General features: G+C 43.4%; 1 protein-coding gene across 2 annotated transcripts in view; it reads left to right on the top strand.

Annotated features, from left to right (window-relative positions):
- fam149b1 (family with sequence similarity 149 member B1) overlaps positions 1 to 16,933 on the top strand; it is a 212,794-nt gene that overhangs the window by 21,862 nt on the left and 173,999 nt on the right. For both annotated transcript variants that reach the window (XM_033012952.1, XM_033012951.1), the window contains exon 2: positions 16,508 to 16,621. In XM_033012952.1, the coding sequence (XP_032868843.1) occupies positions 16,508 to 16,621 (114 nt within the window). The remainder of the gene's footprint in view (positions 1 to 16,507; positions 16,622 to 16,933) is intronic.

The raw sequence follows: 16,933 nt of genomic DNA, 5'->3' as shown, positions 1-16,933 counted from the left end.
TTTCCTCAGAGGGTAAGTTAATCTGTGGAACTCATTGCCACAGAGAGTTGTGGAGGGTAAGTCAGTGGATATTTTTAAGGCAGAGATAAACAAATTCTTGATTAGATCCGGATGATCTGGATGATGGTGTGGTCAATTGGATTAGTAAGTATGCAGATGATACTAAGATAGGTGGGGTTGTGGATAATGAAATAGATTTTCAAAGTCTACAGAGAGATTTATGCCAGTTGGAAGAATGGGCTGAAAGATGGCAGATGGAGTTTAATGCTGATAAATGTGAGGTGCTACACCTTGGCAGGACAAATCAAAATAGGACGTACATGGTAAATGGTAGGGAATTGAAGAATACAGTTGAACAGAGGGATCTGGGAATAACCGTGCATAGTTCCTTGAAGGTGGAATCTTATATAGATAGGGTGGTAAAGAAAGCTTTTGGTATGCTAGACTTTATAAATCAGAGCATTGAGTATAGAAGCTGGGATGTAATGTTAAAATTATACAAGGCATTGGTGAGACCAAATCTGGAGTATGGTGTACAATTTTGGTCGCCCAATTATAGGAAGGATGTCAACAAAATAGAGAGAGTACAGAGGAGATTTACTAGAATGTTGCCTGGGTTTCAGCAACTAAGTTACAGAGAAAGGTTGAATAAGTTAGGTCTTTATTCTCTGGAGCGCAGAAGGTTAAGGGGGGACTTGATAGAGGTCTTTAAAATGATGAGAGGGATAGACAGAGTTGACGTGGACAAGCTTTTCCCATTGAGAGTAGGGAAGATTCAAACAAAAGGACATGACTTCAGAATTAAGGGACAGAAGTTTAGGGGTAACATGAGGGTGAACTTCTTTACTCAGAGAGTGGTAGCTGTGTGGAATGAGCTTCCAGTGGAAGTGGTTGAGGCAGGTTCGATTTTATCATTTAAAAATAAATTGGATAGTTATATGGATGGGAAAGGAATGGAGGGTTATGGTCTGAGTGCAGGTAGATGGGACTAGGGGAAAATAATTGTTCGGCACGGACTTGTAGGGCCGAGATGGCCTGTTTCCGTGCTGTAATTGTTATATGGTTATATTATATGGTTATGGGAAGAAGGCAGGAAAATGGGATTAGGAGGCAGAAATCGGCCATTATTGAACGGCGAAGATTCGATGGGCCGAATGGCCTAATTCTACTCCTATAACGTGAACTTGTGAAGATCGTAAGTGATAGGAGCAGAATTAGGCCATTTGGCCCATCAAGTCTACACCACCATTCAATCACAAAAAACTGGAGTAACTCGGCGGAACAAGCAGCATCTCTGGAGAGAAGGAATGGGTGACGTTTTGGGTCGAGACCCTTCTTCCTTCGATAGACACTTCTTCAAATCATAGCTGATCAATCTCTCCCTCCTAACCCCATTCTCCTGCTTCCTCCCTATAACCTCTGACACCCGTACTCATTAAATTCTGATTTAAGGGCTATGATCAGTGCTATTCTGCAAGAATCAGTTCTGGAGTTTCTATTTGTAATATATAAACTAGTCTAAGTGGGACCCGTTGGGTCCCAGCATCACACGGGAGGGCTGGACACCCAACACAATATTCCACCTCTCCACCAATTCCAATATTGCTGGCCAGTGGTTGGGGGGGGGGGGGGGGCTTTCTGTTGCGTTAGTATGAGTGTTGTGGGCCGAAGGTACTGATTTCCAGAGGGCTAGTATGGAGTTTGTGGGCCAAATGGATTTTTGGGCTGGCAGCACAGTCACTGAGGCCTGGCAGTACAATCACTCGGACCTGGCAGGCTGGCGGCTGTGAAACTGCCAAAAATTCTGCCCAAAACAGGTGACAGACTGTAAGAGAGAAGGGGGAAGAGGGTGGACTGAATGGATTATTGGGCTGGCAGTTCAGTCACTTACAGCTGGTGGGCTGGCAGTTCACTAACTCACGGCTCGTGAGCTGGCAGTGCAGTCACTCACGCCTGCATGCTGGCAGTTCACTCAGTCACCCCACCTACCTTCACCCCCCCGCCCCCCCTCACTCTGCTCCTTGCCATTCCCCTCCCACCCACACATTCAGTGCATCTCCAAACAACCTCCCCCCCATGCACTCTTAGTGGCTCTCCCACAGAGCAGCCATTCCTGCCTATTAGGTTCTATTGTGATGAAGAACACACAGCATTAAAAGTGTAAAAAGGTTTTATTAAAGTTTAAAATGTGAATGACTCTTAAAATATAAGAACAATTTAAATTTTAAAGATGAGATTTATTAAGTTTTTACTTGTTGTGTCTTGTTGCGTCTTGTTGTGTTCTGCTGCTCACTGCCTCTTGAAGACTATTTCCTGTTGATAAAAAGAGACAATTTTAATATAGAGAAAGTCAGCGGTCAAATTTTAAGAAGGAAAATCTGAGAATATCTCAGAAGTCATCATTCAACGAAGCACGCTATTAATGACAACATTCTTGGGCGATGTTCCATCCTTCAGGAAACCTTTGACATTTCCTTCCATATTTCTGTTGAGCTAGTATGTTGGGCCAAAGGTACTGGTTTCCAGAGGGCTAGCATGGAGTTTGTGGGCGGAATGAATTTTTGGGCTGGCAGCTCAGTCACTGAGGTCTGGCAGCTCAGTCACTGAGGCCTGTACTGGCAGGGGGGCACCAAAATGCTTAGTGTTGCTGAAGACATCTGGAAGAGTTCTGTCCACAACTTCAAAGCATTCTCTCCTAATCATTGGACATTCATCCCAAACAATGACTTTCACTTGCCTCGTGAAATGTGCCGTCTTAGAGTTCTTCTCGATGTTGCACAATGTATCCTCGGCCACTTGGATGGGTATCTTGAATCGAGAATGTGTAGTTCTTCCACAAGGCAGAAATGTAGCTGCTATCCCAGAGGATACTACAGCAATAGCCACATTTCCTGGCATGATGTTGAAAAAGCAGCCTAAAGACAATTTCAGTTGTTAATGAACACTGAAGATTTTGTGCAAAACATTTTTTTGAGGTGGCGGTTTGTCAGGGTGGAGTGGGGGTTGGTAAACATCGTGCAGCCAAGGGAGCGGCACAGCTTCAGGCGGGGGTTCTCGTGAGCTGATGAGAAAGGTGGGGGGGGGGGGCTCATGCAGGGGATGAGGGCGGCTTCAGTAGGGGGTGCATCCTATAGCCAGGCGGATGGCAGCATCTTGAGGTGGGGGATGTCAGTGGAGGAGAGGGGGCAGTGAGCGATTTACTCAAGGGGGCAGTGAGCGATTTACTCATGACCTGTGGACTCACTGCCTTAGGATTAACTCATGCCCTTTAGACTGACTGACTCTCACGGCTTGTGGACTGACTGATGCCCGACTTCTGGAGTCACGTCCGACTTTTGTAAACTGAAAACGGTAACATCTACATTGAGGAACAGCTTCTTCCTGACAGCCATCACGCTATTAAACTTAACAAATAAGCTCTGAACTACGAAATACTATATTATTTCACACACACATATATATTCACACGCACTCACACACATATGCACACATACTCACACACACACACACACACATATATTCATACACACCCACACACACATATTCACACACACACACACATTCACACAAAGACCCACACACCCATAGACTCATACGCACACACGGACTCACTCACACACGCACACACAGACTCAATCACACACACATACACAGACTCATCCCCCACCTCAAGACACTGCCCTATGGGTGGTAAATGTCGTGCAGCCAAGGGCAGCTTCAGGCGGGGGTTGTCGTGAACTGATGAGAAGGGGGTGGGGTGTCTTTGTGTGAATGTGGCGGAGGGCAGCGTCTTGAGGTGGGGGATGTCAGTGGAGGAGGGGGGCAATGAGCGATTTACTCATGACCTGTGGACTCACTCACTGCCTTGGGATTAACTCATGGCCTTTGGACTGACTCTCACAGCTTGTGGACTGACTGATGCCCGACTTCTGGAGTCACGTCCGACTTTTGTAAACTGAAAACTGTAACATCTACATTGAGGAACAGCTTCTTCCTGACAGCCATCACGCTATTAAACATAACAAATAAGCTCTGAACTACGAAATACTATATTATTTCACACACACACACATATATATATTCACGCACTCACACACATATGCACACACACCCACACTCATATTCACACACACATATAATCATGCACACACACATGTACACACACATACATATACACACGCGTACATATTCACACACACACACACACGTATATATATTCACATGCACTCACACACATATATACACACACACATATTCACACACACATATTCACACACATATATACAGACACGCACATATTCACTCACACATATTCAGACACACACATGTACACACACACACACATATTCACACACACATATTCACACACACACACATATTCACACACACACACATATTCACACACATATATTCACACACACACACACACATTCACACATACACACACACATATAGGGAGGTTTCACGGCAGTCGGGTCAAGCTACACCAAATCGATTACACGCGATGTACTGCTGGTAGCACTTACCATTGTTTCCCACTCAATCTTCCAGGGACATGCTTAGCGAACATTGGCCGTTTGCTCACTGCATTTCATCAACACTAAAGCATTATTTGTGTTTTTTCTTGATTCCTTTGGCAACTAAAAAGTCACAGAATTAATAAATCTGGCTGTATTTTTTTTTTTTTTTTTTTAATCGCCCATGGTTCTCAAGTAGGTTTTTATGAAAACGCATCTGAAGAAAAATTTACAGCCAGATTTATCACTTCTGAGAATTTTTAGATACCAAAGGGCATGAGTTAATCCTAAGGCAGTGAGTCCACAGGTCATGAGTAAAACAGGTCATGAAAAAACACGAATAATGCCTTACTGTTGATGAAATGCAGTGAGCAAACACGATAATTCCAATATTTTCAATTACGATATCTGCACAGCCAATGTTTACCAAGCACTTTAGCTGCTGTTCCTTCAATTCTCGCTTCTCTTTACCTTCATTTCATTTCACGTTTGGAATTCTAATGTTGGGTACATGTCTCTCACACTTACCCAAATTCCACAATTTTTTTCAGACCACAAATTCAACATTTTGGCAGTTTTTAACAGATAGGAAAGTACGCGTTTCTTACATTAATAACATAAACTGGAAGTGACGGATGTCTTCCAGATGGATTGAGCGGCTCCGTGCGTCAAGTCCTATGACCTTGTGACCTTACATAGAAACATAGAAACATAGAAAGTAGGTGCGAGAGTAGACCACCAGGTCCGTCGAGCCCGCACCGCCATTCGCTCATGGCTGAACACTAAACAGACACACTTACCCACAAACAGTAGACACAAGACACAGAACACAAGACACTACCCTCCCCTTTATACCGCTATCACCTCTCTCCACCCCAAGAACCGCGTGATCTCCTGGGGGAGGCAAAAAAACGGATAAAAACCCAGGTCCAATTCGGGAAAAAAATCCGGGAAATTCCTCTCCGACCCCAATCCAGGCGATCGACACTTGTCCAGGAGATCACTCAGGTCTTACTATACTAACCATACCTAGGTCCATATCCCTGCCCTCTCCCCGTAGCCCCTTATCCCCTTGGCAGCTAAAAAACCATCTATTTTAGACTTAAATATATTTAACGTTTCTGCTTCCACTGCTCCCTGGGGCAGTGAATTCCATAAATTAACCACCCTCTGGGTGAAGAAGTTCTTCCTCATCTCAGTTTTAAAAGAGCCCCCCCTTATTCTGCGACTATGTCCCCTAGTTCTAGTTTCCCCGATCATTGGGAACATCCTCGGTGCATCCACCCGATCAAGGCCCCTCACGATCTTATATGTTTCAATGAGATCGCCTCTCATTCTTCTAAACTCCAAAGAGTAGAGTTCCAGCCTACTTAACCTTTCCTCATATGTCAATCCCCTCATTGCAGGAATTAATCTTGTAAACCTTCGCTGCACTGCCTCCAGGGCTAGTACATCCTTTCTTAAGTATGGACCCCAGAACTGTACACAGTATTCTAAATGTGGTCTCACTAACACTGTGTACAGCTGCAGCAAGACCTCCGTGTTTTTATACTCAATCCCCCTAGCAATAAAGGCCAAAACTCCATTGGCCTTCCTGATTGCTTGCTGCACCTGCATACTAACTTTTAGTGATTCATGTACTAATACCCCTAGATCCCTTTGCATTGCATGACAACGCAGCTCCTCCTCATTTAGAAAATAACTTGCCCTATCATTTTTTTTCCCAAAGTGAATGACTTCACATTTATTAGTATTAAATTTCATCTGCCAAGTTGTTGCCCACTCACCTAGCTTATCTATATCCTTTTGCAGACTCTTCCTATCCTCCTCATCCCCTACTTTTCCTCCCATTTTTGTATCGTCCGCAAATTTTGATATATTACACTTGGTTCCCTCCTCCAAATCATTTATATAAATTGTGAACAACTGGGGTCCCAGCACCGACCCTTGCGGAACCCCGCTAGTTACCGGTTGCCATCCCGAGTATGAACCATTTATCCCCACTCTCTGCTTCCTATTTGTTAGCCAATCCTCTACCCATGCTAATATATTACCCCCAATCCCATAATTTTTTATTTTTAGCAATAGTCTCTTATGTGGCACCTTGTCAAAAGCCTTTTGGAAGTCCAAGTATACCACATCCACCGGTTCCCCTTTATCCACCCGGGTTGTTACTTCCTCAAAGAATTCGAGCAGATTCGTTAAACAGGACTTCCCCTTCACAAAACCATGCTGGTTCTGTCCGATGAAGTCATGTTTATCCAAGTGCCCCGTTAGTGTTTCTTTAATAATTGTCTCTAACATTTTACCCACCACCGATGTTAGACTAACCGGTCTATAGTTACCCGCCTTCTGTTTACTTCCTTTTTTAAATATAGGTGTTACATTGGCCATTTTCCAATCCACTGGGACCGTTCCTGCCTCCAGGGAGTTTTGGAAAATTATCACCAATGCATCCACAATCTCCACCGCTATCTCCATCAAGACCCTTGGATGTAATCCATCAGGCCCAGGGGATTTATCCTCCTTCAGTCTCATTAATTTCCCTAATACCACCTCCTTGGTGATCTTAATAGTATTTAGCTCCTCCATTCCTACCGCCTCCTGTTTATCCAGCGTTGGAATATTTTTTGTGTCTTCTATGGTGAAGACTGATACAAAATACTCGTTTAATGCCTTTGCCATTTCCATGTTCCCCACCAACAACTCTCCAGTCTCACCCTCCAATGGACCAACGTTCACCTTAGCCACCCTTTTTCTTTTTATATAGCTATAAAAACTCTTACTATTAGTTTTTATGTTGTTCGCTAAATTCCTTTCATAGTCTATTTTCCCCGTCTTAATTAATCTCCTAGTTATTTTTTGCTGACCTTTAAATGCTTCCCAATCCTCTGCCCTCCCACTATCTCTGGCTACCTTATATGCCCTTGCCTTCAGCCGAATACTATCCTTTATAGTTTTACTGAGCCATGGCTGACTGTTCTTACCCTTACCCCTTTTTTTCTTCATAGGAATAAATTTTTCTTGAAGGTTATACAGTAGATCCTTAAACGTACACCACTGCTCATGTACCGTCTTATTCTTGAGTCTGCTATCCCAGTCAACTTTGATCAGCTCAGTCCTCATACCTTCATAATCCCCCTTATTTAGACTAAGCACCCTAGCCTGAGTTTCAACCTGCTCCCCTTCTATTTGAATATGGAATTCGACCATATTGTGGTCACTTGTTCCCAACGAGTCCCTAACTATGACATTTTTAATTAATCCTGCTTCATTACACAGGACCAGATCCAAGATTGCCTCCCCCCTTGTCGGTTCTGCGACATACTGTTCTAGGAACCCGTCTCTAATACATTCTATAAACTCTTCCTCTAGTCTACCCTGCCCAGTTTGGTTTGCCCAATTAATATGAAAATTGAAGTCCCCCATGATTACAGCAGTTCCCTTTTTACATGCGTCAACTATTTGCCGATTTATGTTCTGACTAACAGCGTCACAGCTATTTGGAGGTCTATAAATTACACCCACTAGTGTTTTTTTCCCCTTGTTATTCTCTATCTGTACCCAAGCTGTTTCACTATCCTGATCCTTCAACGCAATATCCTTCCTCTCTATTGCCGTTATTCCCTCCCTTATTAAAAGGGCCACCCCTCCTCCCTTTCTTTCCTGTCTATCTTTTCTAATTGTCGAGTACCCCTCTATATTTAACTCCCAGTCCTGATCCCCTTGCAGCCATGTCTCCGTAATGGCCACGATATCATAACTATATATACTTAATTGCACCGTTAATTCATTTATCTTATTTCGAATACTCCGTGCATTTAGATAAAGCACTTTCAGATGATTTTTACTACCCTTCCTTTCCGTTTTTGCCCCTTTTACATCTAGAGCTTTATCTTCACACATTCTGGATCCTCCTGTCACATTTTGATTTTCCGCTTCCCCACTGATACCCTGCTCTATTTCCTCTACCCCTGCCGTTATTACCCCCCTTGATACCTCCCCCCCGCTACTTAGTTTAAAGACCTCTCTACTGCCCTAGTTATATGATTTGCCAGGACCCCAGTCCCAGCACCGTTCAGGTGAAGTCCGTCCTTACAGAACAGATCCCCCCTGTCCCAGTACTGATGCCAGTGGCCCAAGAAACCAAACCCATTTTTCCCACACCAGTCTTTGAGCCACGCATTCAGCTTTTTAATTTTACGTACCCTCGCCGATTTGGCCCGTGGCTCAGGTAGCAATCCGGAGATCAGTACCCTCGAGGTTCTGCTTTTTAATTTATTCCCTAACTGCTCAAACTCCTTCAGCAGATCCTCCTTCCTCGTCCTTCCTATGTCATTGGTCCCCACATGGACCACGACCACTGGATCCTCCCCCTCGCTCTGCAAATTTCTCTCCAGCACCGCAGAGATATCCTTAACCCTAGCACCGGGTAGGCAACACAGCCTTCGGGACATGTTCTGCTGGCCGCAGAGAACCTTATCTACCCCCCGAATAATACTATCCCCTATCACAACGGCATTTCTTCTAACTCCCCCCTCTTGAATGGCCCCCTGATCCACGGTGCTGCAGCCAGGTTGCTCATCCCTCCCACAGCCCCTGATCCCGTCCTCACATTGAGTAAGAGCCTCGGTCATGCTCGTCAGGGACAAGGGCTGTGGCTCCTACCGCATCTCCTCCTGGTTCCCCCTACCTGCCTCGCTTATGGCCACACCTTCCTTTCCTTGCTCACTAACTACTGAATTAGTTAAACTGGTCGGTGTGACCATCCCCTGGCACAAAACATCCAGGTAATTCTCCCCCTCCCTGATGTTCCGCAGCGTATGAAGTTGGGTCTCCAGCTCATCAATGCGGAGCTCGAGTTCCGCTAGCCTCAAACACTTACTGCAGCTGTAGGGATCATCTACATCAATGGTGTCGACAAATTCCCACATCTCACAGTATTGGCACATCTCCTGGCCGCCCATCTTATATAAGTAATTAACTGGTCCTATTTAAGAATCCCCTACCCGGATTACTGTATTGATACACCCCTTATTTATATAATCCTACCTCCTATAAATGGGAAAGTACTCACCCCAGCCGTAAATTACCTACTGGTTTGGCTGTCTAGTGGTAATTCCGTCCGCTCTTCCTGTCTGGTCCACTGCTCCCTTGCAGTGCGTGGCAAACCTCTTAGCCTCTGTTAGCCTCTCGAGCCGCGGCTCCGTCCGTCCTCCCTCGGCGACAGCCCGGGCCGCACAGCTGTGGCACCGCGGTCGTTACGTGCAACCCCCTATTCACACACACACACATATACACACACACTCACGCACACATACATATATTCACACACACACACACACACACACATACATATATGCACACATATATATATTCACACACATATATCCACACACACACACACATATATTCACACACACACACACACATTATATTCACACACACACACACATATATTCACACACACACACATATATTCACACACACACATATTCACACACACACACACATATATATTCACACACACATATACATTCACACGCATATATATATTCACACACACACACACACATATAAATATTCACACACACACACACACATATAAATATTCACACACGCACACACATATAAATATTCACACACACACACACATATAAATATTCACACACACACACATATAAATATTCACACGCACACACACACACACATATAAACATTCACACGCACACACACACATATAAACATTCACACACACATACACACATATTCACACATTTATATATTCACACACAAACACACAAATATTCACACACACACATATACTCACACACACACACACATATACTCACACACACATATACTCACACACACACACACATATACTCACACACACATATACTCACACACACACACACACACACATACATATTTTCACACACACACACACACATATACACACACACATATACATATTTTCACACACACACACACACACACACACACACACACACAAACATATATTCACACACACACACATATACACACACACATTCACACACACATGTATATTCACACACACACACACACACACACACACACACACACATATATTCACACACACACATATATATTCACACACACATATATATATATATAAGGTACACAAAATTGCTGGAGAAACTCAGCGGGTGCAGCAGCATCTATGGAGCGAAGGAAATAGGCGACGTTTCGGGCCGAAACCCTTCTTCAGACTGACACACATATATATATTCACACACACACATTCACGCACACAACACTAAAATACACTGTGCAAAACGAATATTCAAATCCTGCTGTAGAGTCTTTTGCTGAAACAAAATGCTGCTTTTAAATAACGTCCAACAAACACAGACTTACCATAGAGAAAGCAGCCGAATATTTGAACGAATCTTCAAATCCTGTTGTAGTCTGTGGCTGAAACACAATGCTGCAACACAATGCAGCTTTGGCTGAAACACAATTGCAGCTTTTGCTGAAACACAATTGCAGCTTTGGCTGAAAGACAATGCAGCTTTTGCTGAAACACAATGCTGCAACACAATGAAGCTTTTGCTGAAACACAATGCAGCTTTTGCTGAAACACAATGCAGCTTTGGCTGAAACACAATGAAACACAAAACACACACAAACATTTACCAGTTCTGTAGAATTATTCAACACCTCGTGCACTCCGTCTTCAGCAGGCAGCGCCATCTTAACTCCGACCGGAAATGGCGTCATCGCCGCCATCTTGCCTCCGACCGGAAATTATGTAATCGCCGCCGGGTTCCCGAACACCGGAAATGAAGTCATCGACGCCATCTTGCAACCGCCAAAATCACAAAATGAGCGCCAATTTTAAATTTAAACACAGTTCTGGTCCAAATAAAAAGCTTTATTCCGCCTGAAAACGTTGCAACAAATGCATTTCAATTTACATGAATATTTCAAAGACAATACAGACATCATGCTGTCCTCTTGAAAACGGGTGCAACCATTTTAAAACCCAAGAGAAACAAATTTGCAAACGCTTTATAACAATAACAAATGCTTTTTATTTTCAATACACATTTCAAAGACAATATAGATAGACAAATTTACAAATGCATTTCGTGTTCAATACACATTTCAAAGACAATATAGATAGACAAATATACAAATGCATTTCATGTTCAATACACATTTCAAAGACAATATAGATAGACAAATATACAAATGCATTTCATGTTCAATACACATTTCAAAGACAATATAGATAGACAAATATACAAATGCATTTCATGTTCAATACACATTTCAAAGACAATATAGATAGACAAATTTACAAATTCTTTCTAACAAAATGCCAAGAAACTTCAGACCATGGTGAATGGTGAACAACATACATATCAATTGGCTGAAAAAGCATATACAGGGGACTCACCTTGGAGTATAGCTGCAGCTCAGAGAGCCGTGACCCTTTCACCGTGGTCCGGAAGAAAGTGATTGAAGCAGGACACTTCCGGGTTTTATAGTCCCTCCCTCCCCCTGCTGCCAGCGGGGGCAGCAGAGAGAATGGGGAATGTTGTAAAAACATTAATATCTCGGTCATATTTCATCGACGGGAAAAATCCTCGGCACACATGCGGCGGAGGGGGGCTCTCAGCGAGGTGGCCAAAAATGACGGCCGTAGGTGGCGGCGTTCTCTCGGAAATCGCAGCACAGATCGCCAAAAGCGGTCAAGAACAGAGTTTTAGTAATATAGATGATGTAGATGAAATTATGAAATGATGTACTGCATTTCGTTGTCTCTGTACTGTACACTGACAATGACAATTAAAGTTGAATCTGAATCTGAATCTGAATCTGAAAATATAGGTGGTCTGCTTAGTAAGTTTGGAGATGATGTAAAAAATGGCCAAGTTGTGGCTAGTAGGAATATAGCAGGATATGGATGACTTGGAAATTTGGCACAAAGAAATGGCAGATTAAGTTTAAACCATACAAGTCTTAGATTATACATATTGGGAAGTCAGATATAAGAGGCAAGTATGGAGTAAATGGCAGGACCCTTAGGAGCATTGATGTACAGAGTGATCTTGGGGTATGAGCCCATAGCTCCATGAAAGGGTTGTAAATTACATACATGGTATGTATATGGTTATTGGTCACAACAATGAGTATAAAAATGTGTTGCATCTGCATAATACTTTGGTTGGGCCATATTTGGATTATTGTGTGCAGTTCAGGTTGCCACAGAATGTGGAGGATTTGGAGGGTGCAGAAGAGAGTCAGTCATACAAGATGGAAACAGGCCTTTCTGTCCAACTCGTCCATGCCAACCAAGATGCTTCATCTAAGATAGTCCCATTTACTCACATTTAGCCCATAACCCTCTAAACCTTGCCTGTCCAGCTACCTGTTCAAGTTTCTTTTAAATGCTATCATAGTACATGCCTCAACTAACTCCTCTGGCAGCTCATTCCATGTACATTCCATGTACATAGAAAAGGTTGCCCCTTGGAGTCCTATTAAGTTTTTCTCCTTTCAGCAACCTATATCCCCTGGTTCTAGATTCCGCTGCCCTGGGAAAAACTCTGTGCACTCACGCTATCTGTTTCCCTCATGATTGTATACATGTCTTCAGGATATTGCCTGGACTATTAGTTATAAGAAGTTCGACAAACTTGGATTGTTTTCTCTGGAGCATCTGATTCTGAGGGCAATCGAATAGAAATATGTAGAATTATGAGGGGTAATGATAAACACTTTAGTATTTTTCCCCTGGTGGAAATATTAAATGTTAGAGGGGAGGGAGGGCAAGTTTGCAAGGCAGGGATGACAGCAAAATATGAGGTATTTTGACTCATGAACAGGCAGGCACGGACAGATAGAGACCATGTGCAGGCAGATGGAATTAGTTTAGATTGGCCTCATGGATAGAGCCATAGAAACATAGAAAATACGTGCAGGAGTAGGCCATTCGGCCCTTCGAGCCTGCACCGCCATTCAATATGATCATGGCTGATCATCCAACTCAGTATCCTGTACCTGGCTTCTCTCCATACCCCCTGATCCCATTAGCCACAAGGGCCACATCTAACTCCCTCTTAAATATAGCCAATGAACTGGCATCAACCACCTTCTGTGGCAGAGAATTCCACAGATTCACCACTCTCTGTGTGAAAAATGTTTTTTTCATCTCGGTCCTAAAAGACTTCCCCTCTTATCCTTAAACTGTGACCCCTTGTTCTGGACTTCCCCAACATCGGGAACAATCTTCCTGCATCTAGCCTGTCCAACCCCTTAAGAATGTTGTAATTTTCTATAAGATCCCCCCTCAATCTTCTAAATTCTAGCGAGTACAAGCCAAGTCTATCCAGTCTTTCTTCATATGAAAGTCCTGCCATCCCAGGAATCACTGGTGAACCTTCTCTGTACTTCCTCTATTGCAAGAATGTCTTTCCTCAGATTAGGAGACCAAAACTGTACGCAATACTCCAAGTATGGTCTCATCGAGACCCTGTACAACTGCAGTAGAACCTCCCTGCTCTTATACGCAAATCCTTTTGCTATGAATGCTAACATACCATTCGCTTTCTTCACTGCCTGCTGCGCCTGCATGCCTACTTTCAATGACTGGTGTACCATGACACCCAGGTCTCGTTGCATCTCCCCTTTTCCTAATCGGCCACCATTCAGATAATAGTCTACTTTCCTGTTTTTGCCACCAAATTGGATAACCTCACATTTATCCACATTATACTGCATCTGCCATGCATTTGCCCACTCACCCAACCTATCCAAGTCACCTTGCAGCCTCCTAGCATCCTCCTCACAGCTAACACTGCCCCCCAGCTTCGTGTCATCCGCAAACTTGGAGATGTTGCATTCAATTCCCTCATCCAGATCATTAATATGTATTGTAAATAGCTGGGGTCACAGCACTGAGCCTTGCGGTACCCCACTAGTCACTGCCTGTCATTCTGAAAAGGACCTGTTTACTCCTACTCTTTGCTTCCTGTCTACCAGCCATTTCTCTATCCACATCAATACTGAACCCCCAATACCGTGTGCTTTAAGTTTGCATATGTGCTCTTGTACTCCTATGTGGGACCTTGTCGAAAGCCTTCTGAAAGTCCAGATATAACACATCCACTGATTCTCCCTTATCCACTCTACTAGTTACATCCTCAAAAAATTCTATGAGATTCGTCAGACATGATTTACCTTTCATAAATCCATGCTAACTTTGCCCAATGATTTCACCACTTTCCAAATGTGCTGCTATCCCATCTTTAATAATTGACTCTCGCAGTTTCCCCACTACCGATTTAAGACTAACTGGTCTGTAATTCCCCGTTTTCTCCCTCCCTCCCTTTTAAAAAAATGGGTTTACATTAGCTACCCTCCAATCCTCGGGAACTACTCCAGAATCTAAAGAGTTTTGAAAAATTATCACTAATGCATCCACTATTTCTGGGGCTACTTCCTTAAATACTCTGGGATGCAGCCGATCTGGCCCTGGGGATTTATCGGCCTTTAATCCATTCATTTTACCTAACAACACTTCCCGGCTAACCTGGATTTCACTCAGTTCCTCCATCTCATTTGACCCCCGGTCCCCTGCTATTTCCAGCAGATTATTTATGTCTTCCTTAGTGAAGACAGAACCAAAGTAGTTATTCAATTGGTCTGCCATGATCTCCATGATCAATTTACCTGTTTCTGACTGCAAGGGACCTACATTTGTTTTAACTAATCTTTTTCTCTTCACATATCTATAAAAACGTTTGCAGTCAGTTGTTATGTTCCCTGCCAGTTTTCTTTCATAATCTATTTTCCCTTTCCTAATTAAGCCCTTTGTCCTCCTCTGCTGGACTCTGAATCTCTCCCAGTCCTCTGGTAGCCTGCTTTTTCTGGCTAATTTGTATGCTTCATCTTTTGTTTTGATACTATCCCTAATTTCCCTTGTATCCACGGATGCACTACCTTCCCTGATTTATTCTTTTGCCAAACTGGGATGAACAATTGTTGTAGTTCATCCATGCAGTCTTTAAATGCATATCCACCGTCAACCCTTTTACGAATCAATTGCCAGTCAATCTTGGCCAATTCACATCTCATACCCTCAAAGTTACCTTTCTTTAAGTTCAGGACCCTTGTTTCTGAATTAACAATGTCACTCTCCATCCTAATGAAGAACTCAACCATATTATGGTCACTCTTGCCCAAGGGGCCACGCACAACAAGACTGCTAACTAACCCTAGGTACACAAAATTGCTGGAGAAACTCAGCGGGTGCAGCAGCATCTATGGAGCGAAGGAAATAGGCAACGTTTCGGGCCGAAACCCTTCTTTAGACTGACTAACCCTTGCTCATTACTTAATACCCAGTCTAGAATAGACTGCTCTCTCGTTGGTTCCTCTACATGTTGGTTTAGAAAACTATCCCGCATACATTCCAAGAAATCCTCTTCCTCAGCACCCCTGCCAATTTGATTCACCCAATCTATATGTAGATTGAAGTCACCCATTATAACTGTTTTACCTTTGTTGCACCATTTCTAATTTCCTGTTTGATGCCATCCCCAACTCCACTACGACTGTTAGGTGGCCTGTACACAACTCCCACTAGCGTTTTCTGCCCCTTAGTGTTTCGCAACTCTACCCATATCGATTCCACATCCCCCAAGCTAATGTCCTTCCTTTCTATTGCGTTAATCTCCTCTCTAACCAGCAACGCTACCCCACCTCCTTTTCCTTTCTGTCTATCCCTCGTAAATATTGAATATCCCTGGATGTTCAGGTCCCAGCCTTGGTCACCCTGGAGCCATGTCTCCGTGATCCCAACTATATCATATTCATAGTGGGCTGAAGGGCCGATTCCTGATCTGTGCTATTACAGAAGCAACTAGATTAGCTAAGTATTTTTTGTTCTGTGATATCTGAACATTTGGTGTAAAAGTTGGCTTTTATTTCCACAGAGGTGGACTGCTGCAATCTAGTGTGGCCAATCATCCACTACCAGACAAAGAAGCAGAGTATTCAGCTCCCTCTCCCATCACGAGTGTTGAGGATTCAGATTCCATCTTCAGTGGGTACGAGCTTCATTTATCCCAGCCTAATTGCATTATTTGCCTGAAATAACTGAGGAGTCTGCTTTGTACTTTGCCTTAAGTTTTATTGACAGAGAATCACACTGATCACAATACAAAGCTGGATTTTAGTCTTTGTTGAGGTTTTCTCTCCATAATGCCAAAGTAAGCAATAACAGTCAATGTATCAGCACAGATGATATCAATGTGACAGGTTTAGAAGCTTGGCTAGAGCTAACATACCTTGACACCCTTTTAGTTCCTTGTGTACAAGACCATCTCCAGGACAACATCTGAAGATTATGAATGCCTCTG

Source organism: Amblyraja radiata, chromosome 37, assembly GCF_010909765.2.
Source record: "Amblyraja radiata isolate CabotCenter1 chromosome 37, sAmbRad1.1.pri, whole genome shotgun sequence".
NCBI classification, from domain to species: domain Eukaryota; kingdom Metazoa; phylum Chordata; class Chondrichthyes; order Rajiformes; family Rajidae; genus Amblyraja; species Amblyraja radiata.
The sequence above is the reverse complement of the archived record's forward strand: the minus strand, read 5'-3'. Positions and strand labels throughout refer to the sequence as shown.